The 27,534-nt window shown below is 50.2% G+C and overlaps 1 protein-coding gene across 3 annotated transcripts; it reads right to left on the bottom strand.

The window, feature by feature from the left end:
- Nucleotides 1-1,026: 1,026 nt before the first annotated feature.
- Nucleotides 1,027-27,319, bottom strand: BPI (bactericidal permeability increasing protein). Of its 3 annotated transcripts, none has more exons than XM_027622910.2 (17): nt 27,124-27,319; nt 26,454-26,553; nt 25,582-25,777; nt 23,979-24,093; nt 22,563-22,691; nt 20,979-21,140; nt 19,688-19,751; nt 17,435-17,498; nt 15,986-16,077; nt 13,152-13,328; nt 11,876-11,935; nt 10,287-10,454; nt 9,160-9,227; nt 5,817-5,859; nt 3,895-3,958; nt 2,771-2,847; nt 1,027-1,249 (listed from the first exon to the last, which is right to left on the bottom strand). In XM_027622910.2, the coding sequence occupies exons 2-17, from the start codon at nt 26,508-26,510 to the stop codon at nt 1,211-1,213; spliced, it is 1,575 nt and encodes a 524-aa protein (XP_027478711.2). In that variant the 5' UTR covers nt 26,511-26,553; nt 27,124-27,319; the 3' UTR covers nt 1,027-1,210. The 3 variants fall into 3 exon arrangements, with proteins under 3 accessions (XP_027478711.2, XP_027478713.2, XP_027478714.2); XM_027622912.2 differs by having other exon boundaries at nt 25,582-25,781; nt 26,420-26,553; nt 27,124-27,139; XM_027622913.2 differs by lacking the exon at nt 27,124-27,319 and having other exon boundaries at nt 25,582-25,781.
- Between the last annotated feature and the right edge of the window lie 215 nt (nt 27,320-27,534).

The following is a 27,534-nucleotide window of genomic DNA, read 5'->3' as shown; positions in this document are numbered from 1 at the left end:
AGGACAGTCTGGGCTGGTGGTCTGGCTTCCATGCCAGCCTGGAGAGTCACGGCGAAGAACTAATTGCAGCTGAGGATGTGACTGGCTAAGAACTCCAATGGCCTCTGTCCTCTGGCCCAGTGCTCTGCTTTGGGCTCGACGGCTGGTCAGGAGAGCTTGGGAAAAGGGAGCCACATTACAGAGCCCAAGCGTGGGGCAGGGAAACACGCTGGGCAGGGCAGGTGCTCAACAGCGACACCGGGTGGTGGCGACAAGAGCAACAGGCGCCGGATTTTGAGGCCCACACAGGAAGACGGGAGGCTGCGCAGGAGAGCTGCTCAACAGCGATACAGTGTGGCAGTGGCAGGAACAGCAGCCTAGTTGGATGGATCCACTCTATGAACTCTCTCTGCCTGACCTTAGGAAGCAAGACTCACTCCCTTCCGACTAAGTAAACCCCAGATACTCTTGGGAAGTGTGGAATGAGGGGTGTCTTCAGAGGGGACAAAGAGGGGCGCCTGGGTGGTGCAGTCAGTTGAGCGTGGGACTCTTGGTTTCCTCTCAGGTCTGATCTCAGGTTTCTGAGATCCAGCCCCGGGGAGGGCTTCGTGCTCAGTGGGGAGTCCGCTTGGGTTTCTCTCTTCCTCCCCCTCTGTCCCTCCCCCTGCTCTCTCTTTCTCAAATAAATAAATAAATCTAAGAAAAAGAAAGGAAGAAAGGGACATGAGACTTTCTGCTAAGAAGGGCATGTGGGGGCTCAAGAGATTAATCAGAGGAATGGAAAGAGGTGATTGTGTCTGTGAATTGGTGCTGCAGGGCATGCTGGGTGCAGCCAATGAATGAAAGAATGAGCAAAAACCAAGAAATAATACCATCACACAGAATTGCACAGAAAAAGAAGTGTTTTTTTGCGGGGGGTGGGGTATGAAGCGCGATGAGAAATAGTGTGGTAACAACTGGAAAGCAATTCTTGGAGGAAATCTCTGTGCAGACTTAGCCCTTGCAGGAAAAGGCATAATCCCTGAAGTATACACACCGCACACTTTCTCAAGGAACGAAGTTTCTGTATTTAGATCATTTCCGAATCTGAGTTCAGAGAAATTTGCAAGAATCTCTGGTAAAAGGGCTGGGGAAAGGCAGCCTGTGCCCCTACGGGCACATCAGGAGTGGGTGCCAACAACCCCGCCCCCTCCTGGCAGGGCTGATGGCCCCCCCGGCACCCATGACGACTTCAGCTGTAGTGAACATCTGCACCAAACAGCAGGAAATTCTAGGGAGAGATGAGAGCACTGTCATCAGCAGGGAGTGCACCCTGGTCTCTGAGCACCATGCTACTGGGGTTTCAAAGGAAACTTTGGGAGCAGCCTGCCCCCCCCCACCCCGGGAAGGGGAGCCGAGCGGGGCCTGTCTGCGGGCACAGAGGCCGGGGTGAGTGGGGGGCCCTCGGGATGTAGCTGCTGGGGCCTGCGTGTCAGTGGCTGGCGGCATCGTGAAGCTGCAGATGTGGGAGGCCATGGGCTGCGGGGGCGGGGGGGGGGCTTCATTTGTCATCCCTGCCTCATGGCAGCTCAAGGGAGCCTTGTTCCCATCAAGGCTGCGAAACCACTTTTCTTTGCTCCTTCCTGCCCTTCACTCAGAATTTTGAGAAATGAAGAAATTGCATTGTGCCATGGGGTCTTTTTTGTTGTTGTTGTTGTCAAGGACGAACTTGGTAAAACGTGGGGGACTGGGGGGGGCTCTGTGTGTGTGTGTGTGTGTGTGTGTGTGTGTGTGTGCGCGCGCGCGCGCATGTGTGTGCTTTCTCAGCTAGTCTACGGCCTCAGCTGAAGAACTGGGGGCTGGCTGACTGGATATTGGGGCTGAGGGAGAGCAGGGAGTCCGGGTAATGTGGCCGCTTCCAACAAGGGCCACAAGGTTAACGGGAGAGCTGCTGAGCAAGGTAAGGTAAGGAAGCAATAGTGGGTGGCAGCTTCGTGGCCCAGTTACCAGTTTTGTTGGGACACACTGACTGGGCTAAAAGGCCTCAGGGTGGAGGGAGCAGAGAAAAAACTGGAAGCATGTCTGCATCTCTGGGTGGCACCAAGATGGCTGTTAACCTGAGCTGATGAAAGCCGGCAGGGAAAGCTCACAGTGGGTTAGGACAGAGGCCTGGGCAGGAATCCTGGAGAACTTCTGCGGGTAGGAGGAGGAAGGGAGAGGAAGGGGAGGAAAGGGGAGGATGGGGAAGGAGGGAGGAGGAAGAACCAGTAAGGAGGACTGCATGGACCCAGAGAGAGGTAGCTGGAAAACCAGGAAAGGGAACATTCCAAGCTAGTAGAAGAAAGCATTCCTAACTAGTCTCAGAGGCTGCTGTGGGTCTGGCTGGGGGACAGGCAAGAGAAAGTCGTCCATTCTGGGACATAGATCTCCACTTGGTGCCTCTCTTTTTACCCCCTGGGAGGCATGCCACTTTACATCAAAGATGTAAAGACATCCACTTATAAAAGAGGCTCTGAGGCCACCAAGCGAGCTCCAGTTTTTCCGGAGCGGGGGGGGGGGGGGGGGCGCGGGGGGGGATGCTTCAGAGCCAATGGTTCAAAGCAGGGACCTGGCTGTGAATTTGGACTTGCCTGAAGAGCTGTGTGGCTTTTCTGAGCCTGACCCTTTCTTCCCTGTTCATTAAGAGCCACCCACCTTACAGGGTGCTGTAAGGGTAGAGAGTGCTTGATCCAGGGCTTGCCCACAGGAAGCTTTCTGGAAACAGGTTGCTGTTGTTGAGGGACATTGGGTGAAAAGGGACCTTTGGACCTACCTGGTGGGACTGAAGCACCAGGTTGAAGAGCTGGATGTTGGCGGGCAGCGGGAGAGGGAAGCCTTTCATCAGCCACTCTGCAATGGAGGATGAGGTCAGCACGAGGGGAGGGAAGGCGGAGGCCAGCCCAAGAGCCGGGTGAGGCGGGCGGCCTCCCTGAACCTGCGTGCCTGGCTCTGGGCAGGGATCAGCAGGTGCTTGCAGGCTTGAAGTGTAGGCTGTTCTGGAGACCCTGACTCTTCGCCACGCTCCAGGGACCTGGGAAATTGGCCTTCCCGCCCCATCAGCCCCAAGCCCACATTCAGGACCCATGTAAGCCTCTTCCCCAAGTCTACTCTCCCGAGGGTGACTGCAGTGCTGATGTACATGGCCGGGGAGGCTGCTTGCAGGGGTCGGGGGTAGATAGCCTGGGGCATGTGACTGGGGGTATCTACTGGCGTGCGCACGAAGACCCTCAATGTTTAGGGTGAAACCAGAGTAGCCAGGGACCAGCTCTCCCCACCCCATCCCACCATATTCTGACATGGAACTCCAGAGAATTCTAAACTCAACCCCATTCTCCCAGGTCATTTCGAAGCTACATGTGTCAAGGTAGGAAGAGACGTCGTAGTCTTGAGACTCATTTGTGTCTTGATTTATAATTTCTAACTATTCTGGCCTGCAGTCTGTGGGCCTCTCTGAGCTCTCTTGCTCCTGGCTCCACAAAGGTGAGGTTTTTATCAGTGTGGTGAGCGGAAGCCGGGAGCCAAGGTTAGCCCTTCTTCCCTGGAGCTTCTCTCAGAGGTGGGAAAATGCTGAGGGCTCCGGCTTCATCTCTCACCTTCTCTGTGACCTGCAGCAAGCCACCTGACTTCTCGGATCTCCCATTTCCTCCCCTGAAAACCCTCATCTCCTGGGGCTGTCTTAAAGATTGGATGGAATAATAGATGGGCACATAATAGGAGCTCAAGGTGAGGGCGGCCCCTTTTCTCCATCCCTTTTCCGGGACAGATGCCACCGAAGGTTCATTTGACGTGACCACCTTCCAGCCTCCATAACTTGGGCCAGGTATTAGGTGACTCTAGGATTGAGCCCCACCTGCTTCCCCTGGGACTAAAAGTCACTCATTCTCCAAAGCTCCTTACCGTTAATCCTGGGAATCACAGTCGTGGACAGAACATAATTCATGATAGCCTGCAGCACCACAACCTGGAAATCAGGAGGACGGGGCCCACGTCAGGGCACCTCGGTGTCGTCAGGCATCCTCTGCCAGCCTCCCTTTCCCTCGGGGCAACCTCAAAGCTGGGAAAATTGCTGAGTGAGGGACACAGGGGATGATGGGAAAATTCTGCAGCCCAATCAGGGCCCCCAAGCGTTAGACCCGGTGTCCCAGGTTCCAGCTGTATAAAGCATGTTCTAGATGTAAGGTACAAGGCAGAGGAAAGGAAGGTCATCAGTGTATTTAGACATGAAAACCTTTGAGTGAGAAAATGCATGGTCTCAGATGCTGCTGCCGGACAAACTGGCTCAAGCTTTCTGAGGTTCTATTCGGCCATGTTCAACAAAAGCCTTAAAAATGTGTGTGCCTGGGGGTGCCTGGGTGGCTCAGTCGGTTAAGCATCTGACTTCAGCTCAGGTCATGATCTCAGGGTCCTGGAATCAAGCCCTGTGGCGAGCCCCACACCGGGCTCCGCACTCAAGGGAGTCTGCTTGTCCCTCTGCCCCTCCCCCTGCTCTCTCTCTCTCTGTCTCTATTTCCAATTAAAAAAAAAATGTGTGTGCCTGGTAGGCCAGCAAATATGCTTGTAAGGCATTCACCCTAAGGAAACGATGTAGGGCGCAGGTAAAAATTAAGATGCAAGGATGCTCACCAGAGCCATAAATTCAACCAAAACAGTAAATTAACAGCAGCCTACATGTCTAACAATTGGGAAATTATCTGGGGGACATGGTGGCGCTTTGATTCTAGGAAATATGATGCAACTGTTAAGAATAATATTGTAGGAATTTAATTATCCACACAGAGATATTCATGATATATTTTTGAGCGAGAAAAAGCAGGCTATGGAAACCACATAATTCCACTGTCCTATTGAATATGCATAGCAAAAGGTCAGGAAGGATATACTCTAAATGATTAACTAAGTGGCAAAAATAGGAATGGCTTTTATTCTCTTTGGTTTGCAAATCTGTAGGTTTTGATTATTCTAGGATGTAGATCTTCTACTTTTGCAATAGTAAAAAAATATTCAAAAATAATGTAGCACCCTCAAGATGATTGCCTGGTGACATTTACAACTTGTAAATATGTACATTTTTTTTTCTGGAGCAATTGAGTTTCCTTCCCCAGGCTCTAAATCCCTGGGCTCATAAAATGTGGTGCCCTTCTGTCTACGAATCTGAGAACTTTACATTTTTATTTTCTGCAGAAACGGAAGTTAGTTACTGGCTGAGTCAAGCCACTGTAAGATCTCGGGCACCGTAAGAGCTTTTTGTCACCACTTGGTGACAGCCTGCTGAGAAATGAAGCCAGCATAGGAGATAGTAGAACCAAGAAATGGAGAGAGTCAGAATCCTAAGGACATCATCTGAACACCTGGATCCACCCTTGCCTGAAACGCTTACACTTTTCAATTACCAGAGCCAATAAACTATCCCCTCTTTACTGTCTTTATGGCATTTTAACAGTGATCTAAGAGAAAGGGGGAAATAAATGGCTACTTTTTGAACTCTATCATTCACTATGTTGTGTGCCTCCCCATCACGTGCTACCCCACCCTCATTTGGTTTTTCATGTAGGTGGAAAGGATTATGCCTGATTTGGGGGAAGGTTTGAGGTTCAGAGAGGGTAAGTGACTTGTCCAAGGCCCACAGTTAGTAAGCATGGAGCAGTGATTCTAGCTTAGGTCTGTGGGCCCACAAAACTCCTCTGGCCATTACTTCACATGCAAATTATATGCAAATGAACAGGTGGCCTCCGAAAATGATGCCAGGAGCCTTTGTGGCCCTCAGGACAGTTATCTCAAGATCGGCGGAAGGAGGGAGCCACCAAGGACCTCAGACTCACCGAGAAGGGGCCGATGTCCGAGTGCTTCAGTTCTAGGAGCAGCCTGTGTGAAGAGGAGGAGGAAGCTGAGATCACCTTTTGCCTGACCTATGTTAGAGTCCGGTTGCTGGGGAGAAGGGGCCCTCTCTGGTGGATGCCGCCCGGTTTTCCCACCCAGTATCCATTCCCCTTCCTCTGGTCACAGCTCCCTAATTGTTCCTTTGCGGGCATCACCCCTTCCCTACATTGTTAGTGCTGAGCTCTGGGGTAGGCTGGCCAAAGGGCAGAGTCCACCTCCCCTAACACAGTGATTGTTGGAAGGATGGACCCGTGACCCATGCTGGTTCAATGAGAGTTTGCCCCAAGGACTGTTGGAAATACCGGGAATGAGGTGTTCTCTTTTCTCCAGGAAAACTAGGGAGCTGCTGGTGACCTTTTTTTTTTAATTTTTTTATTGTTATGTTAATCACCATACATTACATCATTAGTTTTTGATGTAGTGTTCCATGATTCATTGTTTGTGCATAACACCCAGTGCTCCACGCAGAACGTGCCCTCCTTAATACCCATCACCAGGCTGACCCATCCCCCCACCCTCCTCCCCTCTAGAACCCTCAGTTTGTTTTTCAGAGTCCATCGTCTCTCATGGTTCCTCTCCCCCTCCGACTTACTCCCCTTCATTCTTCCCCTCCTGCTATCTTCTTCTTTTTCTTTTTTCTTAACATATCTTGCATTATTTGTTTCAGAAGTACCGATCTGTGATTCAACAGTCCTGCACAATTCACAGCGCTCACCATAGCACATACCCTCCCCAATGTCTATCACCCAGCCACCCCATCCCTCCCACCCCCCACCACTCAGCAACCCTCAGTTTGTTTCCTGAGATTAAGAATTCCTCATATCAGTGAGGTCATATGATACATGTCTTTCTCTGATTGCCTTATTTCACTCAGCATAACACCCTCCAGTTCCATCCACGTCGTTGCAAATGGCAAGATCTCATTCCTTTTGATGGCTGCATAATATTCCATTGTGAATATATACCACTTCTTCTTTATCCATTCATCTGTCGATGGACATCTTGGCTCTTCCCACAGTTTGGCTATTGTGGACATTGCTGCTATAAACACTGGGGTGCACGTACCCCTTCGGGTCCCTACATTTGTATCTTTGGGGTAAATACCTGGTAGTGCAATTGCTGGATCGAATGGTAGCTCTAATTTCAACTGTTTGAGGAACCTCCATACTGTTTTCCAGAGGGGTTGCACCAGCTTGCATTCCCACCAACAGTGCAGGTGGGTTCCCCTTTCTCACATCCCCGCCAACATCTGTCGTTCCCTGACTTGTTAATTTTAGCCATTCTGACGGGTGTGAGGTGGTATCTCATTGAGGTTTTGATTTGGATTTCCCTGATGCCGAGCGATGTTGAGCACTTTTTCATGTGCCTGTTGGCCATTTGGATGTCTTCTTTGGAAAAATGTCTGTTCATGTCTTCTGCCCATTTCTTGATTGGATTATTTGTTCTTTGGGTGTTGAGTTTGATAAGTTCTTTATAGATTTTGGATACTAGCCCTTTATCTAATGTTGCTGGTGACCATTTTTGTCACCACTTGGTGACAGCCTGCTGAGAAATGAAGCCAGCATAGGAGATAGTAGAACCAAGAAATGGAGAGAGTCAGAATCCTAAGGACATCATTTGAACACCTGGATCCACCCTTGCCTGAAACCCTACACTTTTCAATTACCAGAGCCAATAAACTATCCCCTCTTTACTGTCTTTATGGCATTTTAACAGTGATCTAAGGAAAAGGGGGATTTAAATGACTAATTATTGAACCCTATCATTCACTATGTTGTGTGCTTTACCCCATGGAAATCCTATAACACCCTCAGAGGCAAGGGCCATCACTCACATTTTACAGATAAGGAAACTGACACTCAGAGATGTCAGACAACTTGCCCAAGGTCGTACAATGAACAATTAGCAAAGTAGAATTTCAACAGATCTCCTGATGCCTGAGCTCTTGTCTCCAATACCCTACAAAGCTTGAAAGCTCACCCTTGTTCATCAAGAGGTGGGAGCCCCAGGACTCCTGCTCTGTGGACTCTCACACCCCACCCCTGCACATTTGAGCATCTGCTCAGCCCTCACCCAGCTGTATCGTCTCTGACTCCTCTACTTGAGAGGCTCATGGGTGTTCAAGGGAAATTAAATCCACATGTATCCGAAGCAGTAACACTTGTCAGAATGATGCCAGGAGAAATAAGCAGCGTGTAAACCTCAGGAGCCAGTCTCGAGGTTAAGAAGGACAGCTCTGTGCTGCAGAGAAGGCGGAAGTGGGCAAGAATGTAGGTCAAGACTCAATTTAAACAGCGTGAGCATGATTCAGAGGCAGACAGCAGGTCTAACCATTGGGGTCATCACACTGACTCGCGAGGGTCTCCCTTTCTCCTCCTCTGTGTGTGTCCTTCCCTCTCTCTCCTCCTTCTGTGTCTGCCTCTCCATCTGTCAGTCTCTCTTGCTCTCATTCTCTTTCTGTCTCTCCCCTCCCTTCCTCCCTTTGTGTGTGTCTCTCTCTGAGAGTCTCTCCATGCGTCTCTGACTTTCCCTCTCTCTCCCCCCATTGCTGTCTTTCTCTTTTCTGTGTGTCCCTCTCTTGCTCTTGCTTGTTGAGCCCTTATATCCCTTGTGTTCTCCACACTTCAATGCATGTTAATACCTCATTTCATCCTCACTACAACGCTCTTGGCAAAGAACAACCATCGGGCATGTTTCTTTTACATCATCGGGCTTCTTTCGAAGCCAGGGCAATGGAATTTTGCTGAGTAGAGTGTTGGCCGAGGGGGGCTGCGCTTTGCATGCAGGTAGCCTCCACCCCAGAGTCCCTATGCCTAACCACAGCCGCCGCTGTTGGGGCTCTCCCAGCACGAGGCGGCTGAGCACGGCCCACGGATGGGCTGTGAAGAAAAGGATGTGGGTTTTCCACGTGCTGAGGCAGGCCAGGGACAGAGGTGGCTGGGCGCCGCTGAGGGTCAGCGCTGAGTAGAATCACCTTCTGGCCCCGCACAGCCATGAGTCTGCCCAGGACCGAGGGGCATCCCGGGGTGCAGGACCTTCTGTGCTAACACTGGGAGACTGCAGGCAAACCATGATGACTGGTCACCTACGGTGTATGACCTCGGGTGGCCCACTTCATCTCCGAACATCAGATTTACTATCTGCAGAGCAGGGCTTTGGTGCCCACCGCACACCGTCTGAGGCTTAAATGTGATGGATGAACAGGAGAGCAACGACATAGAGCTTGGTGTGTTGTGGGGCCATTGCTAGCCCATGGGCCCCAAGAGTGGGTGGGCGGCCACTTACCTGTCCATACTGAGCTTTCCAACAAGCCTGTCAGCCGTGGCGCTGACCTCCATCGAAGCATTCGTGCTCTGCAAGGCAGCAATCCAAAGAGTGAAATCCCCTGAGCCAGGGGCCGAGGCCTTGGCAAGGTCTCCAAGATGGGAGGGTCAGCTTCACAAAGGCTTGGCAGAGGAGCCCACACGGAAACCAAGGAGGAGGGGCTCTTCCTTTGCTTTGGGCTTGTTGGTGAGTCCTGGGCTGTCCCCTAATTACCATTTTCTCCCACTGCCCTAGGGAAAATTTCAGGTTTCCAGGCCACTTGCACGGGCTGGGCGAGACTGACCTCAGGACTGGAGTCCAGGCCAGCCCTATTCTCAAGCCATTCATTCATTCATTCATTCAGTCAACAAATATTTACTGAATCAGAAAACTGAGCTCCCCACCTCAACTTTCCTGCCCACTGTCTGCATGATCCGGGGCAGACCCCTCAGAACCCATTTAATTGACCAAGTGGGGAAAATGGGTCTCAACTTGAGAGATGGCAGACCTGCCTGAGGCCTGAGTGCTCCCCTGGTGGGGAGACAGTCTGGCCTTCACCTCTGTGGCCACAGTGGGTGCCACCAAATATTCGCGGAGTGACAGCGTGAGCAGATGAATGAATGCAAAAATCAGCAATGGGCCAAACACTTGCATAAATGAAGGATTACACACACAAATGAAGGAATAAACAAAGATATGCATAAATAAGTGCCGAATGAGTGAACTAACAAATATACAAATGATTAATTGAACAAAGGTATAAGTGAATGAATAAATGAATAATGGAATAAATTAATGTGTGCATGAACCAGAACAGGTCTAGCATATTTCAAGTTAGCAACGTAATGAATAATTGAATGAATGAACAAGTTCACAAATGCATAATTGAATGACCAAAGATATGAGTGAATGAACCTGAAACAGTACACATATTTCAAGCCAGTGATGGAGGGAAGAACTGAAGCCATGAATGCCTGCAGAAGCCAGAAGCAGTTAGTACAGCGGCTCTGGTCTCAGGTCCTGGAGCATCTGAATCTAGGCATGGTTCACCTTGGTCCCCCAACTCCGAGGGCAGTGCCCTCATCTGCCCACACCTGGGAAGAGCTTACCAGGTGAAGCACGAAGAGGGAAGCCAAGGAGGAGTTCGGGAGCACAGCAAAGGCCTGGACCTCCAGGGCAGGGGTGAAGATGAGGCCAGTGGGGAGCACGGTGAGGTGCGGTGGGGACGAAGCCGAGATGTTGAGCTGCACCATCATGTTGGGGAACATCTTGGCCACCTGCAGCCCCCAGTGGGGACAACCAACAAAGTGACAGTTTTATTCAACTGTTTCTAAATCCCATCTTGTCTTGACCCTGCATGAACACCTCCAATGTATTCCTGTTGCTTCTTGACTAAATCGTAAAGACTTCACTCAGTGGGACTCGGTGCCTGCAGCTTCCCCCCATAGGCCTCTACTCCTTGCTCTCCAGCTCCAGCCACATGGGACTCCTTTCTGTTCCCCAAACATACGACCCACTCTGTTCCCATCTAACACCCTTTGCACTCTCTGCTCCTCTCACTGAATGCTTCTACCCCCATTCTTTCCCAGCTTGGCTCTCTCCCTTTCTTTAGGGATCAGCTCAAATGTCACCTCTTCACAGAGCAGTGTGGGCCTCCTGGGGGAACTGAGGAGGGATTTGGTGACAACCCAATCTCTTCTAGCCTCCAGTCCCCTCCCCCCCCACCACCAGGTAGACTCTCCGTCTCAGAAAAACAATGTGGTTGTTAGGCCATAAAGCTTCAAGAAGATTTCCCTGATCCCCCTACCAGTCACGCCTCCCCACACCAGTACTCCCTGTATAGAAACTTCCAGAAGTGCCACTGCTGGAGAGGCTGTTATGGATTGAATGTTTGTGTCCCCCACACTCATGTATTGAAGCTCTCACCCCCAGTACAGCTGTAGCTAGAGACGAGGCACTAAGGAAGTAATTAAGGTTAAATAAGGTCATAGGGGTGGGGCCCTGATCCAATAGGATTAACGTCCTCATAAGGAGAAACACCAGAGCGTGCTTGCTCTCCCTCTATATGAGCTCAGAGGAACGACCATGTGAGGACACAGCAAGAAAGTAGCCATCTATTAACCAAGAAGAGGCCCTCACCCAAACCCAGATCTGTGGGTACCTTGACCTTGGGCTTCTCGGCCACCAGAACCATAAGAAATACATTCCTGTTGTGGGGGCCCCCTGGTCTGTGGCACTTTGTTATGGCAGCCCGAGCGGACTGAGACTGAGGCTTTTGTCTGAAGCGACCTCATCCATCCATTGGCTTCATGTGTCATGGGGAGCACCTTCTTTTTAATTGTTTTGGGTGCCTGAAGGGTAATTTTCTCTCTTCACTGGACTGGGGCTCCAGGAGGGCAGGGATACGGTCTGCTTTGCTAGATGCCAAGAGCAGAGCCCTGGCCACACGGTAAGCACTCAATAAATGTTCATTGAGTGGATAAGCCCCCAACGTCTACCCTCACGTCTGGTCGCCTGGGTGCTTGGAGCCTCTCTCTGCAGGGAGGAGGGGCTGCACAAGGCTGCTTCCACTCTCAAGCTGGGTTGCCTCTGGGTCTGGAGGGGGGGGCTCTCCTCAGGCCATTCAGCAGAGCTCAGTCCTCCCCGGCACCCCCAAGCTGCCTCATGAGGGGACAAAAGGGAGCAACTTCCTTCTTACCTCGGGTATGAGGGTTCCAAGAAATGTGGTTGTCAGTCGGAATTTGGATTTCTTTGGTATCTGTAGCAAGGGAAGAAGAGAAAAGTATCTTGGAGGATTATGTTATAGATTGGAGAGGGGGACAAATTCCATATGAGGGGTGAGAGATTGAATGCACAGACAATGGCCAAGCCATCCATGACAAAAACGCTGACCCACAACTTCTGCAGCCATCAGCCCAGAACAGTCAGGACACGTTCAGTTGCTGCCAGCTTCCCTATTTTTTTGCCCTAAAAAACTCAAATATGCTCTTCACACCAATCACATAGGATGCCCAGCTTCTATTAGCTCACGTCCAGCTTGCCCATGCTCAAAACCTCTACGGGAACATAGTTGTAAAGATAAAAAGCCATCAATCCCCCCTCCTCTGCGTGCATTCGTCTCTGCCAAATGCAGGTGTGGGTGGCTGACTCTCTTGCCCCGAAGAGTTCTCATTCTGGTGGTCTTTGTTTATTTCCAGGGGACATGTGGGGGCTCAGCATCCTTTTGGTGCCCCTACATCCTCTTCCAGGAGCAGTGTGGGTGGAACCCCACATGGTTGGTAACCAGGCTGCATCTAGACCTGGAGAGGATGGGTAAACTGAGGCCCAGAACAGGGCTCAGCCATGAGTATATCAACAGAGACACTGACGATAATGATAATGGCGACGTGAGGCTAAGACTGGATTGGGGCAGGGGCGCCTGGGTGGCTCAGTTGGTTAAGCATCTGCCTTCGTCTCGGGTCATGATCCCAGGGTCCTGGGATCGAGCCCCGCATCGGGCTCCCTATTCAGTGGGAGGCCTGCTTCTCCCTCTCCCACTCCCCCTGCTTGTGTTCCCTCTCTCGCTGTGTCTCAATAAAATCTTAAAAAACAAAACAAAACAAAACACTGGATTTGGGGCAAGTACTCGGGCAATGTTGGCTGCAACTTTCATCCCTCATTGAGGACTTCCTACCTGCTCAGCATGTGCTGAGTGCTCCTTGTGCATTCATATCTCATTCTACCCTCTCACATGCTTGGGAGAGAGATACTGGTATTGGTGTTTTACAGGTGAGGTAACAGGTTCTGAGAGGTTGAATGACTGGCCTAAGGTCACCCAGTTAGGAAAGGGGGGGCCCATATTCCAACTCAGGTCTGGCCGCCTCTAGAGGCTGGACTATGATCCCCCTGCCATGTGAACACAGGTTCGAGTCCAGATGGTCTGCTGGGCTCTGAGCCCCACACTCATCCTGCATCTACCCCTAGCCCGGCCTTACCATGTCGTCCGTGATGGTCAGGTGTAGGACCCCTGCCTGTTGGTACACGAACCCCGCTGTGTTGAAGAAGTAGTCGGAGATGCCCAGGTACACCATACGGTCATGGTCGTTGGGAAAGGCCAGCGCTGGCGAGGTGAAGGGAAAGGGGCCAGGGTGTGCCACACTGAAAAACTCCCCCTGGGGGCGGAGGAGACAGGATGAGCCTGGGCTTCCTTCAGGAATTATAACTCAATGTCTTCATCCCGGGAGAAAATGGGTTGAGGAAACCAATCATGCACTCACAGAGGAGGAAGTCATAACCAGAAACCAACAATAGTATCCTGTGCCTCCAGGGGGCTAGTTTCTAGGGGCTTTTCTTGCCAATCCTGCAAGGCAGGTATGATGATGCTCATTTTTCAGGAGAGGACACTGAGGCACAGGGAGGTGAAGTGACGTGCCCAAGGTCACTCGGGCAACACTCCCAACCACCTGGCATACTCCCAGTTGCGCCATTGGCTTGGCTTTGGCCTTGCCAATGAGTACAGAAATTACACCGAACAACAATGAGATTCTGTTTGTTTGTTTTCGTCTGTCAAATTAGCAAAATTGTGAAGAGAGAGGTAAACTGTTTTAAGTGCACATGTATTTCAAACTCACACTATCCAGTTTTTGTGAGTGTTCATATGCTGCTGGGGAGTCTATGTTTAATAAGTTTCTGAAGAGCAATTTGGCAATGGCTGCAAAAGCAGATAGCTAGGAAAGAACAATGTTGAGTTATAAAAAAGCAAATTGTAGATAGATACATATGGTAGAATACCATTTATGCAAAATTTAAAGGCATATAAAACATACTAAGCAAGAATTATTGACACACATAGATATGTAGTAAAAGTATAAGAACACAAATTAGAAGGAGACAAACCAGCATCATATCTGTGATTCCCTCAGGGGTAGAGGGGGCCCCAAGTGGCCTCAGCGATTTATTTTTAGAATGTTTCATCTCAAAAAAAAATCAAAGGCAAATATGACAAAATGGTAACATTTCTTAAATCTGGGTGGTGGGTTCTCTGTACCTTTGAATCATCTCATTATTAAAAATTAAACACCATGACACCCATCTTACAGAATACCACGCAACTCTTAAAAATGATAAGTCCGTGTGCCAACCAGGAGCCAACTGCAATGCATATCTTTAGCAGAGAAAAGCAAGTGAAAGGCTAGAGTGTATCCATTCATGAAAATGGATCACCAGCAAAACCAGATGGGTTTGCCCTTGTGTGTATGTGCATGCTTCGAACCAGGGAGCCGGGAGGTTAACGCACTCCATGGCTCACAGCCTTAAACCTCTGAGCAGGAGCCTGGGGCGGCCAGGAAACGGGACGTCCTCATTCACAAAAAATAACTATGTATCATTTTAATCCTTTATTCCATTGTATCACTTAGATTTTTTTTTTTGGTCCAGCAATGCCACTTCTAGGAAATAGTCAAGGATGGGCAGAGATCCAGAGACAAGGATGTTCATGGCAGCTCTGGTTACATGTTTGGAGAAAATGGACAGAGCCCAATGTCCCAGAAGGCGGCACTGTCCACAAACCTTATCACAAGTGTCCACCAGAAAGACCCAACAGCCAGTAAAAGGGCTGTAGGAGGACAATTCATGGAAAGATGTTCATGCTACGCTGTTCCATTTTGAAAAGTTGTGAGACAGTATGTATAACAAGACTCATGTAAATACATGTATGTGTGTATTCCTATGTCTTATATGTGGGATTTTTTTATGCGTACGCACGTGCACGTGCGTGCGTGTGTGTGTGTGTTTTCCAGTGTCTTGGTAGAGACAAGGTTGGGGGGATCTAATCTGTGTGTCAATAGTGTATATCTCTGAGTTGTAATATTTGGGTAATCTCTCTCACTCTCCTTCCTTCCTTCTTTCTTTCCTATTTATTTCTCTGCTCCTCTGTAGTTTCTAAATGTTCTTTTCTATATCAAACACGTTTTAGAACAAACAAGTAAACAGTAACAAACAAGCCAGTCACTAGTTGTGGAGGGACTGAATGAGGGACATCCGGAGGGAATGCAGGGGTGGGACCTACTCCAGCTGTGGCAGTCAGGGAAGGCTGCTCTGGGAGTGATATCCAAGCACAGACCCACCTGGAGTATAAGAAGCCAGTTGGGGAGAGGAGGGCATGCGAGGGAAGGCAGTTCAAGGGGGAGGGAAGGTGTAGGACAAAGCCCCTAAGGTGGGAATGACCTTGGTGTGTTGAGGAAGTGCAAGGCCAGTGTGTCTGGCTGGAGGGTGGTGAGCGAAGGGAGAGTGGCATGAAGTGAAGCTCCACCCATCCCTCCCTCCATTTGTCCATCCAATCAAAATATTTACTAAGCAGCAAGTAGATACCAAGCATAGCTCCCGGTGCTGCACCTGGAGTTCCTGACCAGCAGTCAGGAACAAAGCAGCTGTAGCCCCTCCTCTTTCATCACAGAGGGAGACAGACGTGTGACTGTGTGTGTGTGCATGCGCGTGTTGGGGGCTGTTAGTCATAAGTAATGGATATGGAGGGAAAGGAGGGAACTGTTTCAGTGAGTGTGGTCTGGGAAGGTCTCTCTAGGGAGAGGGAGATTTGAGTAAAGCCTGGAAAGATGGAAGGGAGAGCTTATGTGAATATCTGGGTGAGACCTTCTGGGCAGAAGGAGGAGCAAGTGCAAGGGCCCTGGGGAGCGAGCGTGCATAGGGTGGTTCAGGAGTAGTGGGGAGGCCAGTGAGTCTGGAGCAGGGAGAAAGTGCAGAGATAAGGATGATGAGGAGCCCCAGGAAGGTCCAAGACAAAGGCCTGAGGGTCTCTCGGTGTAAGTCTCACCTTCAGCTGCCCGTCCAGGTTGTCAGCCGTGGCTGTCGGAGGTGCCACCAGTGAGTAATTGATCCCAGCGACCTTATCTATTTTGGTTGTCACTAGAGGGGAAGAAGATGGACTATGAGCTGGCTCTGCACAGCAGCATTTTGGGGGCCCGAGATGCAGTGTCAGCATCAGCCAAAGTTGAATCAAGAACTGTAGTGTGGGCTCCTTTCCCACCTCCTCCAGGGAGCCCTCCCTGAGGGAGGGACATGACCCCACACTGCATATAAACAGACATCATCTCCTTCCCTTCTTCCAACAGCCCCAAGATACGGTCAAGGAGCAGAGGGCTTGAATTGAAATCTCTATGATCTTGGACAAGTCCTTTCATGTCTCTAAGCCACTTTTTGTCATTGGTAGAACAAAGTAATACTAGTGACCCCACAGACTCCCTGTGCATGGTCAGGGCTCAGAAGCCAAAGGGACTATTGCTAGCAGTGATAATACCCCAGGCTGAGTCCAGGCTGGCTCAGGTCCGAATGGTTTCTGTGTTTCTCAGCAGTCATCAATGAGAATTAAATAAATACGGGTCCCAAACAAACTGAGGGTTGCTGGAGTGGTGGGGGGTGAGAGGGATGGGGTGGCTGGTGATAGACATTGGGGAGGGTATGCGCTATGGTGAGCGCTGTGAATTGTGCAAGACTGTTGAATCAGAGATCTGTACTTCTGAAACAAAGAATGCAATATATGTTAAAAAAAAAGAAGAAGAAGAAGAAGAAGATAGCAGGAGGGGAAGAATGAAGGGGGGGAAATCAGAGGGGGAGATGAACCATGAGAGACGATGGATTCTGAAAAACAAACTGAGGGTTCTAGAGGGGAGGGGGGTGGGGGGATGGCTTAGCCTGGTGATGGGTATTCAAGAGGGCACGTTCTGCGTGGAGCACTGGGTGTTATGCACAAACAATGAATCATGGAACACTATATCAAAAACTAACGATGTAATGTATGGTGACTAACATAACAATAAAAAATTTAAAGTAAAATAAATAAATAAATAAATAAATAAATAAATAAATAAATAAATATGAGTCCCTCCTTAAGCCCTTCCTTCTCATGTTAGAAGGGACGAAATGCGGCTCAGCAATGTAACTTGTCCAAGACGGCACAGCGGGTGAGTGATGGAGCTGGGACTCCAACCCAAATCATTTTCCTCCTTGCTGAGGCCAAACCTTGGACACTGCAAATCCCTGGGTGGGGGGTGGCTGGGGGGCGGGGCTTGGGCGGTGCCTGGGGACGGACGGAAGGCATCTTAAACGTGCTCAATGTGCTCACACCATGTGCTGCCCAGCCTAGTCTGCAGGGAGGGAACCCAGCCAGCAGTTTGGGGAACTCGCTGGCTCCAGCACACGGTCCCTGTTTCCCAGCCCCCCTGCCCCTTGTACCCCAGCTGTCCTGACTTCACCCAGTGCTCACCTCGCAGTGTCTTTAAATAAGACTGCAGCTTGGAGGACACGGAACTGGTCACTATCTGGCAGATCTGGAGAGAACCAAAGAAGTGATCAGTGAGGGCTGCCCTTAATGGAAACTGTCCTTTGGGAATAAGGAACCTGACATGTTTTCTTTTCCTTGAATGTTTCTTTGAAGGAGGGAGGGAGGGAAGGGAGGAGGGAGGGAGGGAAGGGAGGAGGGAGGGAGGAAGGACAGAAATGTAGGAGGGAGAACACTGGTTTCCTAGAGTGTTTCTATCACACAAGATGTGTGACTCTGCACGCCCCAAGAATATCATCCTCTAGGAGCCTGTGACTCTGCCACATGGCCCAGGGGTGAGGGGGGCAGCACATCTGGGAGCTAGGGCCCGGCTGAACACCTGGGCTACTGCCTTCCGAGGCCACTCACCCAGGAGGGCCACCAGATGGCTCCAAACCACAGCAAATCACACCACAGCCTGGAGCCCATCTTCCTGCTACAGCCCCTCTATGCTCCTTCCTACCTGCCCTCCCCCCCAGCCCCCCCCCCCCCCCACAGACACACAGAGCATCCCTCAGACACCTACTCTTCGCTCTGCATTCCTGGGGAGCCAACTGCCCAGCTCACTCCTCTTCATTTCTAGTTCTTGCTACTATCATGGATACCCTGACTTCTCCTTTATCCATCCATCCATCCATCCATCCATCCATCCATCCATCCATTCAGCCAGCCACTCAAGCCAGCACTGTCTTCTAAAGAATATCTTATTATGATTAAGAGCTTCACCTCTGAGGTGGGATGGCCTGGGTTTGAACCTCAGTACTATCACTTCCCCCTCGGTGCCTCAGTTTACTCATCTGTAAAATGGGGAAAATCATGACCCCCGCCACCGGTCATAAGGATTTTGTGTGGATTAGGTGCTGGGATCCTTGTAGAGTTCTAGGCATTGTGCCGAGCCCACCCCATATACGTAGTGCCCTCTTGCGCCTTCTCCCCATCACCATTGCTATCTGACAGCAGTGCATTCGTACTTTTTAGCTTGGCTGCTTTTGGGGGGCCACTCTTATGGTGTTACCAAGAAATACTCTCTTTTGATAGTTCCGGTGCTAAATGCTAACATTCTCCTCTTACTATTACTTAATTGCAAAGACAGTTGAACCATGGGTTAACCAGGCTGGGGGGTGAGCACACCACCTGCATTACCTCAGTAATCCTTCCGGCAGCTTGGTGCCAGAGGTATTAACGTCCTCATTTTGCAAATGGCGAAACTGAGGTTCTGATACTTGCTCAAGGTTACAAAGCTAGTTAGGCCCTGGGGCCAGAATTAAAACCCAGAGATTCTGACTCTGAAACCCATTCTATAATCTACTGTGTTATTATGCATTGTGACAACCATGCACTGTTTTTTTGTTTTAAGACTTTGATAGAATGCCTTCAGACTGATGATCTGATTTGACTGATGTCTCCCTACCCCCATCGTTGGTGCCTTCGCCTGGAAACCCAGTGGCTCGCATCCAGAAGACCATACAGCTTCCTCAGTCTCCCTGACATGCCCTGCCCCATCTTTTGGCCCCTCCAGTCATTCTCATGGCAACCCCAGAAATTTCTCTAAAACACAGATCTGGCCAGGTCACCCCCTTGCCTAAAATCTTCAATGGCTCCCCATTGCCCTTGACTCACTTGGCCTGTGAGACAGGCTCAGGGCATTCCTGGGAGCTAATGGTTCATTCATGGAAAACCAGGGCAAGGAATGGCCCCTTTTTCTCAACTGAAGAAGCTGGCCTGGGTGGATTTAGGGTAAGGGCAGGGTTGGGAATGCTGGTTGGTACCAGTCCCAGCCCTAGGGAATGGTTTGCTGGCACTCTAGCCTACCAGCTTCCTCAACTGCACGTCTTCCGTCTTCCGGATGGGGAACACCCAGAAAGGGGTTTGGGGTGTGGCAGGGATGGGGGAGGAGGCCAGAGGACTTTGAGAAGAAGCAGGGCGAGGCAGGAGAAGGCAGTTTGCCTGAAGGAAGGAATGTGGAAGGAAGAGCAGGGGTGGTGTAGCAGGAGTGGGGCGAGTCCGCTGAGGCTGTATGCTGGGACCCTTTCTTGGCTCTTGCTGGACTCCTCATGACTGGTTTCTAAGTTGGACCTGTGGTTTCAAAGAACTGTGAGGACCACAGAGGACTGGTCCTCTGGGGTGAGAGCCAAAGAATTCAGTGATGCATACACTGAGGCCTCCCCCCGCCCCCCGCCCGCTCTGAGTCGGTCTTACCTTGCTGGTCATGGTATTTCGGATCGAAGACTCTATTTTTTTGTGGAAGAGTTGTATCAGCCACCTGAAGATTGACATGTGGAGACATGCATGAGGCTTCCCAAGTGTCCCGGGGCTGCATTCGGGAGCCTGCCTCATGTGGGAAGCCTTCCTCCCCTTCTAAATACCCTAGGCACCCTTGTTCCTGGGCTTTAACTGCACACATACACCCCCATTAGATACTTGGCCCTCTGGGTGCAGTGACTCGTTTATGAGTTTATTTCCTCAATTGGTGCATAGCTGGACCCCCACCCTGTCTCAGCCTCTTTCCTTGTTACTGCTCTCCCTCTTGGCACTCCCGCCACACTGTTCTGCTGTATCCTCTTGTGTTCTGTGCTGCCTCCCACCACAGGGCATTTGCACATGCTGTTCCTGCTGTTTAAAACACCCCCTGTCCCCAACATCCACCTAATTAACTCCTACTTATTCTTTTCATTTCAGTTCAAATGTCATTTCATCAAGGAAGAACCAGCCAGCCTCCAGACTAGGTCAGATCCTCCTGTTCTATGTCTTCGTAGCACTTTGTGCCTCTTTTTCTTAGTTCTTATATCCTTTTGTAATTCACTGTGAGCCATTCACCAGCGCAATGGTTTGATTAATGTTTATCTTCCCCACTGGGCAGGAAGCTTCAAGAGAACGGCTGTGTGGCTAAGAGTCTACAGCCAGAGAGTTCTGAGCTGAATCCCTTTTCAACATTCACTAGGTTTGAAAACTCAGGATATTTCCTATTCTCTCTCTGCCTTGGTTTTCTCCTCTGAAAATGGGGGTAGTAATAGACTAACTTCATTGTGTGGATTGGTTGAGACAATTCACAAGCTTAAAAGAATGCTTGGCACACAATGACGTGTGCCGCTGGTAGCTATTGCTGAATTTTAATTGGCCACTGCTATTTCCTGAGCACGAGCCTGGTGCACAACAGATTCTTAGATGACATTTCTTGAGTGGATACATACATGCCTATGGATAGGTGGTGAGGATTGTATAGTTTTGGTGCACGTAAAGTGGGTAGCCCAGAGCCAGGGGCATCATACATGCTCAGTAGTCTGTTGAATGAATGTTGGATGAACAAGCGACTCCTTGAGGCAGGGAGGGTGTCTGCTCTGTCCATGGACCCTGTCCCTGCCCTACACCTGAGGCCCCTGTACGAGACCTGGCAAGGAGGGGGCACTTGGCATGTTTTCTGAATACAGAGATGATTAGGACAGTGCTTCCTGAGGTCCCTCCTCCCACCCACAGTCCCAGGAGATCATACCCTATCTTGCCGCCTGAGATGTGCACGCGGACACTGTCGATATGGCTGCTGCAGCTGGAACAGGTGGCGGTGGGGAGGCCTGAGGCGGGGTCAAAGCCCAGCTCCAGACCAGCCGAAATGGAGATGCCCGTCACACTCAGGTCAAAGTTGCCCTTGACTTTGCTGAAGGAAAACACGGACAAAAGAATTGGAGCAAGCACTTTCTTCCCCACTGCCACTCAAACTGCAAGCTTGCGCTGGCAGGTAGGTTTTGCTATTTGAGATGGAGTTCAGAGAGGGGAGGCAGCCTGCCCAAGGTCACACAGCACTGAGCGAAGTGTGGGTCCGTGTCCGCCTGGTGGAATGCTGCTCTGACGCACTGCCTCTGCCCTTGCTGAGTGGCTTTGGGTGTCTTAACAGCTCTGAGGTCCAGTTGCCTCACCTAGACCCTTGGCTAGTGGTGGAACACTGGCTTTGCCCCTAAAAATCTGGGGGCTTGGGGGTCCAGGACTTTAATTAATTAATGCTCTCATTAGTGAAATGGGGTTAATAACTTCTCCTTCAGGGACGAAACCAGTTTGGGTAAGATAGTGGACCTAAATGTATTTTGTCAACTCTCCTTCAATATGATGAAGTTTTTTTTTTTTTTTTTTTTTTTTTTTTGCCATCAGTGAGTGAAATGATAGATGCAAAAGAGCCCACATGAAGAACTAAGCGATTCTTACTGTGGGGAAGGGACAGACCCTGCAGTCCTTGTACGGGAGGGCAGATTCGTGTCCCTCTCCCCAGAGTGCCTTCTCCTCCCTCCATTTTGCCCCTGGACTCCCCACCAAGAAGTCGAGGAAGTGATCGGTCATTCTGAGCCACCACCACTAGAGGGAAGGCTCACCTTGTGGGGAACCCAATATGTAGCGTTAGAGTTGTAGTCTGGATGATTTGCCTCAATGTTTCACCCCTTTCCCTATCTTGGGGGGAGCTGTGTGCATTTCCAGGCTCTTGACTTTGGGCTTGGCCACACGACTTACTTTGGCCAATGGCATATGAGTAGAACTGACCATAGACCCGTTCTGAGTCTAGGCCTTAGGGGGACCTATGTGTTTCCAGTTGCCCTGTCTGCACGTCTGCCATCACCAAGGATATGCTCTGAGTAGCCCACTGGTCTAAGGAGGAGGAGAAAGAGATACATGTGGAGCAGAGCTGCCTCAGCTGAGCCCAACCCAGATCAGCAGAACCCCAGCTGACACATAGATACAAAGTGATAATACATGATTGTTGTTTTCAGGGGCTGAGTTGAGGGTGTTTTGTTACATAGCAATAGCCAACTGATAAAGGGGTAAATGAATGATCCCACTTAGCCTTCCGCCCTAAGCTACATGTACCAACTCTTGACAGTGTTTTGCATTGTGATGTGGACAAATCCTCAGCTATTAATCAAGGCTATGTTGAAACTTCATACATGAAAAATGCCCCCAGGAACCCTGTGGGGACAAGTGGTGATAGGTTAGGCAAAAATTTGGCATTCCTGTGATCCTGGCTCTCACCCCTTCCAAATATCACCAAGAGCTCACCCCACACACTCAATAAACCCCAAGCTTGGAAACTCACATGAATTTCTTTCGGGCCTTCCATTTTCCACTGATCTTCATGTTGGCATTTATGATGGAGACATCAAGGCCCTTATTGGGCACTAGTCTTATCTGGGAACTGGGAAGCTGGAATCCACGGACAACCATGCTGTGAAGAAGAAATGCTCTGTTAGCCTCCTGGGGGTCCACACAAGGACTCAGTTAATGGTAAGTGCAAAACCACCCCCACCCTCAACCCTGCACTGTACCCATTCCAGGAGAACCCAGAAGCTGTAAGAGCAGCCTTGGAAACTCTGTGGGCCTTGGGCAGAGTAGCTAGGCTTTAAAGTCAGACAAATCTACATTAGAATCCTGTTCTTCAGTGTACTATTGGTGACCCTGGGCATGTCACTTAATCATCCTGAGCCTTGGTTTTCTCATTTGTAACATGGGCATAATAATCTCCATCTTGCAGGAAGTGTGACGATCAATGAGGATAATACATGTAATCTCAACTGGCTGCAAGTTCTATAAAAGGCTGGAATGTGTCTCTCTCGGTTCACTGTTACAGCAAAGCCTGCTGCAACACACACATAGTAGGTGCTCAAAAATATCTGTTGAATGAATAGGTGTATAAAATGTAGAAGACATTTGGGGGTTTTCTTCCCACTACCCACACCCCCTTCTCATGGTACTAGAGCTGCCTTTTTACTTTGGGGGAACCCCCCCTCACATCTACTCTCTGTCACTCCAAAGAAAGTTGACTTCACCTCCACCTTCACGGGGTGGAGCTTTGGACTCGGGCGCAAGCTAGTTAGTGGAGGGTATTCCCTGGCCACAGTGATTGGTTCAGGGATGTGTACATAACCAAAGATGGCACAATCACAGGGAATCTTAGGGGTTTTGCTTGAATTGCAAGGGAAAAGTGCTCTCCTTCCACAGGATTCTCAGTGCTGAGGAAAGGCTAGTAGCCATCTTGCATCTTCAAGGGGACCCCCTACCTGAGAACTGGACCTTCCCAAGGGAAGAGATGCTGAAAAGTGGCAAGGCAAAAAGAGAGTCCAATGACATTTGGGGCTTACCTCAAGCTGAACCTGAAGCCAGACTATTCCAGAGATGTCTCAAGCATGTAAGCCAATAAATTCTGTCTTGGGCCATTTTAGATTAGGCTTCCTGTCCTTGAAAACAGCCCCCCCAATCCTATTGTTATATGGGCCTAGCACAGAGTTTGGGGGTTCATGACTCATTCCCCGTGCCTTGGGAGTCATGGTGAGTACCTTCTGTGGCCTCCTCCACACTCAGCTTGGGGGATTATATCCCCTTGGGGTGGTGTCAACACTAGTTTGTGGACCTTAACCTCTCTGAGTTTAGGAGTTTGGGGCTCTGTGGTTTAGGTCTTGGTGGCCCCAGACGCCACAAGTTCTGTACGCTAAGGATTGAGCTCCGCAGGCCTTACCTGTAGAAGCTATAATGTCCTTTCCCGAGATGTTTGATCTTGAAGCTTCCCGAGAAGTCCGGGATCTTGATCTTCTCCAGCTCCTTCTGCAGTACGGCCACTCCTTGCTGGCAGGCTGAAGGGTGAGAACAGGGGTGATGGTCAGAGGCTCAGCCTGTCCCTGTCCATACCAGGGGTCAGTGAGGGTTTTCTGTAAAGGCTCAGATAGCAAATATCTTTGGCTTTGTGGCTCATACTGTCTTTGTCACACCCACTCTGCTCTGCTGTGATTGTCGGAAAGCAACCACAGACAATATGTAAATGGATGGGTGTGGCTATGTTCCAATAAAACTTTATTGATGGGACACTAAAATCTGAATTTCATATAACTCGCACGTCATGACATATTATTCTTTTGATTTTTTTCCAACCATTTAAAAATCTAAGACGTAAATGCCATTCTTAGTTCAATGGGCCATACAAAAACACGTGGTGGGACAGATTTGGCCTGAGGGCTGTCGTTTGCCAATCCCTGGTCTAAAATATCACCTTAAACACCCAGTCATGTGTCCTATGAGTCTTTCTGGAACACTGACTCTGCACCTCCCTTGGCGCTATGCCCTCACGGGTAAGCCACCTCTTTGACTTTTGGCTTCACTCTCCGCAGGATCTTTGTGCCATTCTTTTTTTTTTTTTTTTTTTTTTTTTTTTGCGACTCTGCCAGGACTCGAACCTCTGCTTGGGCCATTCCTGCTACCTACAAGACCCTCCCCTCCCACCTTCACCTGGTCAACTTCCCGTCCGCTCTATCATCACTTCCCCCAGGAACCTGCTCTGAGCCAGCAGACAAGAGCAATCCGCCTTGTCATCATTCTCATAATGCATCTCCTTTGGAGGCCCCGTTACTTCCCAGTCCCTCCTCCAAGCTTCAGTTTGCTCATCTGTGAATTGTTGCTAGTTAACAATATGTCCCACCCAGGGTTGACATAAAGATGAAAGGAGATGGGGTATGTAAAGCGCCTGGCCCAGATCCGAGCGGGTCAGCATGGGGCTGTTCCAGGCCACACTTTCCTAGGTCTGGGCCTGGGTGAGTGGCCTGGAGGGAGCCTCTCTGGGGCATCCAGATGGGTCATGTGCACAGTAGGGCTGTGCCAAGCCCCTACCCTGGAGGAGACCTTGAAGAAGGCTCTCCTCATTCTCCCCTTCCTCATCACTCAGCCTCCTCACAGGGCCTGGGCTCTGCCCATGCTGGAGACTGAGCCAGGGATCTCAAGGCAAATGGTAAGACTGAGAACCAGCTCTGGAGGGAAGAGAAGGGCCTAGAAGCCTGAGTTGGCAGCTGGGTAGAGAGAGGGAAGGGACCGCAAGGACCCTCGGGGGCCTGAGCGCTGGACTTGGAGTCCTCCAGACCAACACTCTGATCCCAGCACTGCCACTTTGCAGCTCTGTGACCTTGGGCAACTCACCTAGTCTCAGTTTCTTCATCTATACGATGGGGGTAAGAGGGCCTCCTTTGAGGAGCAGTGAGCAGGCTATGCACTGGAATTAAAGGGCTGCACACAGCAGGTGCTCAATAAGTGCTCTTTAAGGGTGGAAGAGGAGGGAAGGAAAGTCATCTGATTACCGTAGTCCAGGCCTTTCTGGGTGATCCTGGCCACGACGCCGGGGTTGGTGGCCGCCATCACAGCTGTGCCCAGGGTGGCGAGCACCAACAGGGCTGCCCATCTCAGCACGCTGTCAGGTTCTCTGGCCATGTCTTCGTTCTCCGACGCTGCCAAAGCCTGGAGGCCTTGGAGGGGAGCCAGGGATCTATAAAGGACCTGGCTGGGGAAACGCAAGCCAGTTGGATGTAGAAAGGAGGAAGGAAATGGGTGGGGCGGGAGAGGGGAAGGACTGCTGCCTGTCATGGTTGGAGCCCCCGGGGCAGCCAGAAGGGGAGCCTGGGAGTTGGGAGGGGGACGCGGTGTGTGGGGGGGTGTGCCTGCCTGTGGGTGCGCATGCGTGTGTCTATGTGCGTGTGTGTGTGTGTGTGTGTGTGTGTGTGGTGTGTATGGGGGGGTCGAGTGTGGGATGTGTGTGTATGGGGGTGGTGGGGGGGCATGTGTGGGACGTGTGTGTGGTATGTGTGTATATAAGAGGATGAGACTTCTGGTTCTGGCATCATTCTCCTCCCTAAGCATCCCCATGCCCCTCCCTGAGCCCTCACCCAAATCCCTCCACCTAAAAGCTTCACTGAAGCTGGGTCCTGGGTACATCAGGATTTATTACATTTTTCTTTTTTTCCCCATACTGAGGTATAATGGACACATAAAATTGTATACATTTACAGGATACAACGTGATGATTGCCACAACCAAGCTAATTAACACATCCATCACCTCACACAGTGTGGGGGAAGACATTTAATCTACTCACTTGGCAAATCCCAAGTATACAATATAGTATTCTTAACTAATACTTACCATGCTGTACATTAGATCCCCAGGACTTACTCACTTTACAACTGGAAGTTATATTTTCCTTTCCACTTTTGATATCCTTGATATTTTCCATAGTAAAACATTTTAAATAACAGGCCCTTTAGCATTTTCTTGTCCTAAGAGACAGTAGTGGTAATAATTAAATGCTTGAATTTTGGAGTCCAGTATCTTAGCTGTGGTTTTAAATCTCAGCTCTGCCACTCTCTGGTGGTTTGACCTTGGTCAAGCCCCTTAACCTCTCTGAAACTCAATTTCCTCTTCTGTAAAGTGGGGATAATCAGAGTACCCACCCTCCTTGGATTTCTGTGAAGACAGAAAGGGCTTTAAGCCATGTAAAGCACTTAGCACAATGCCCCCCCCCCGCCCCCGCATAATAAGCACAGAAATGGTAGCTATTAACGTCTCTCTGACTTTAAAAGTAATCCAGGTTCATCAGCCAAAATGTGAGAAAGAACCAAGAGAATAAAAATTGCGTGCGATCCCCGGTTCTAGAGACAAGCAGAGGTGTTTTGTGTCTTTTAGAGTATCCCTTCCCCCAGGATTGGTAAGCATAGAGTGTGTGTGTGTTTTTTTTTTTAATAAACAAAAATGGGATCACACTGGTCAGTTTTGTCAAGTTCCCCTTTCTCAGTAATCAGTATGTAGTGAATGTTCTCCCCCAGCACTAAATATCCTCCTACACACACCATATATCATTGCTTCCTCATCCTACAGTTTTCTTCACCCAGCTTTTGTTTTTGCTCCTTTATACCCCTTCCTTAGACAGATGTGGAACCTGCGGCTTGGAGAGGGGAAATGTTCTTCCTATAGTCACTCAGCTAGCCGCTAGCAGAGCTGCGACTCAAACGCAGACCCCAGACCGCCAGGAGCGTCCCACTTCAGCCTGAGTTCTTCAGCGCTTCCGGGGGTGGGGGGGTGGGGGGGTACGTAGACACTCCCCACCCCCACTCACGCTTTCCGGTCGGGTCTCTGTCTGCTCGGCCCCTGCCCTTCCCTTTGCCCGCAGCTTTAAGCCTTGGGTGGGCGGGAACCCCGCCGGGCAGCCAGCTCGGTCTCCATGGTGATGAGAGAAGGGGCGGGGCTGCGGAGGGGGAGGC

Source organism: Zalophus californianus, chromosome 8 (assembly GCF_009762305.2).
Source record: "Zalophus californianus isolate mZalCal1 chromosome 8, mZalCal1.pri.v2, whole genome shotgun sequence".
NCBI classification, from domain to species: Eukaryota; Metazoa; Chordata; class Mammalia; order Carnivora; family Otariidae; genus Zalophus; species Zalophus californianus.
The sequence above is the reverse complement of the archived record's forward strand: the minus strand, read 5'-3'. Positions and strand labels throughout refer to the sequence as shown.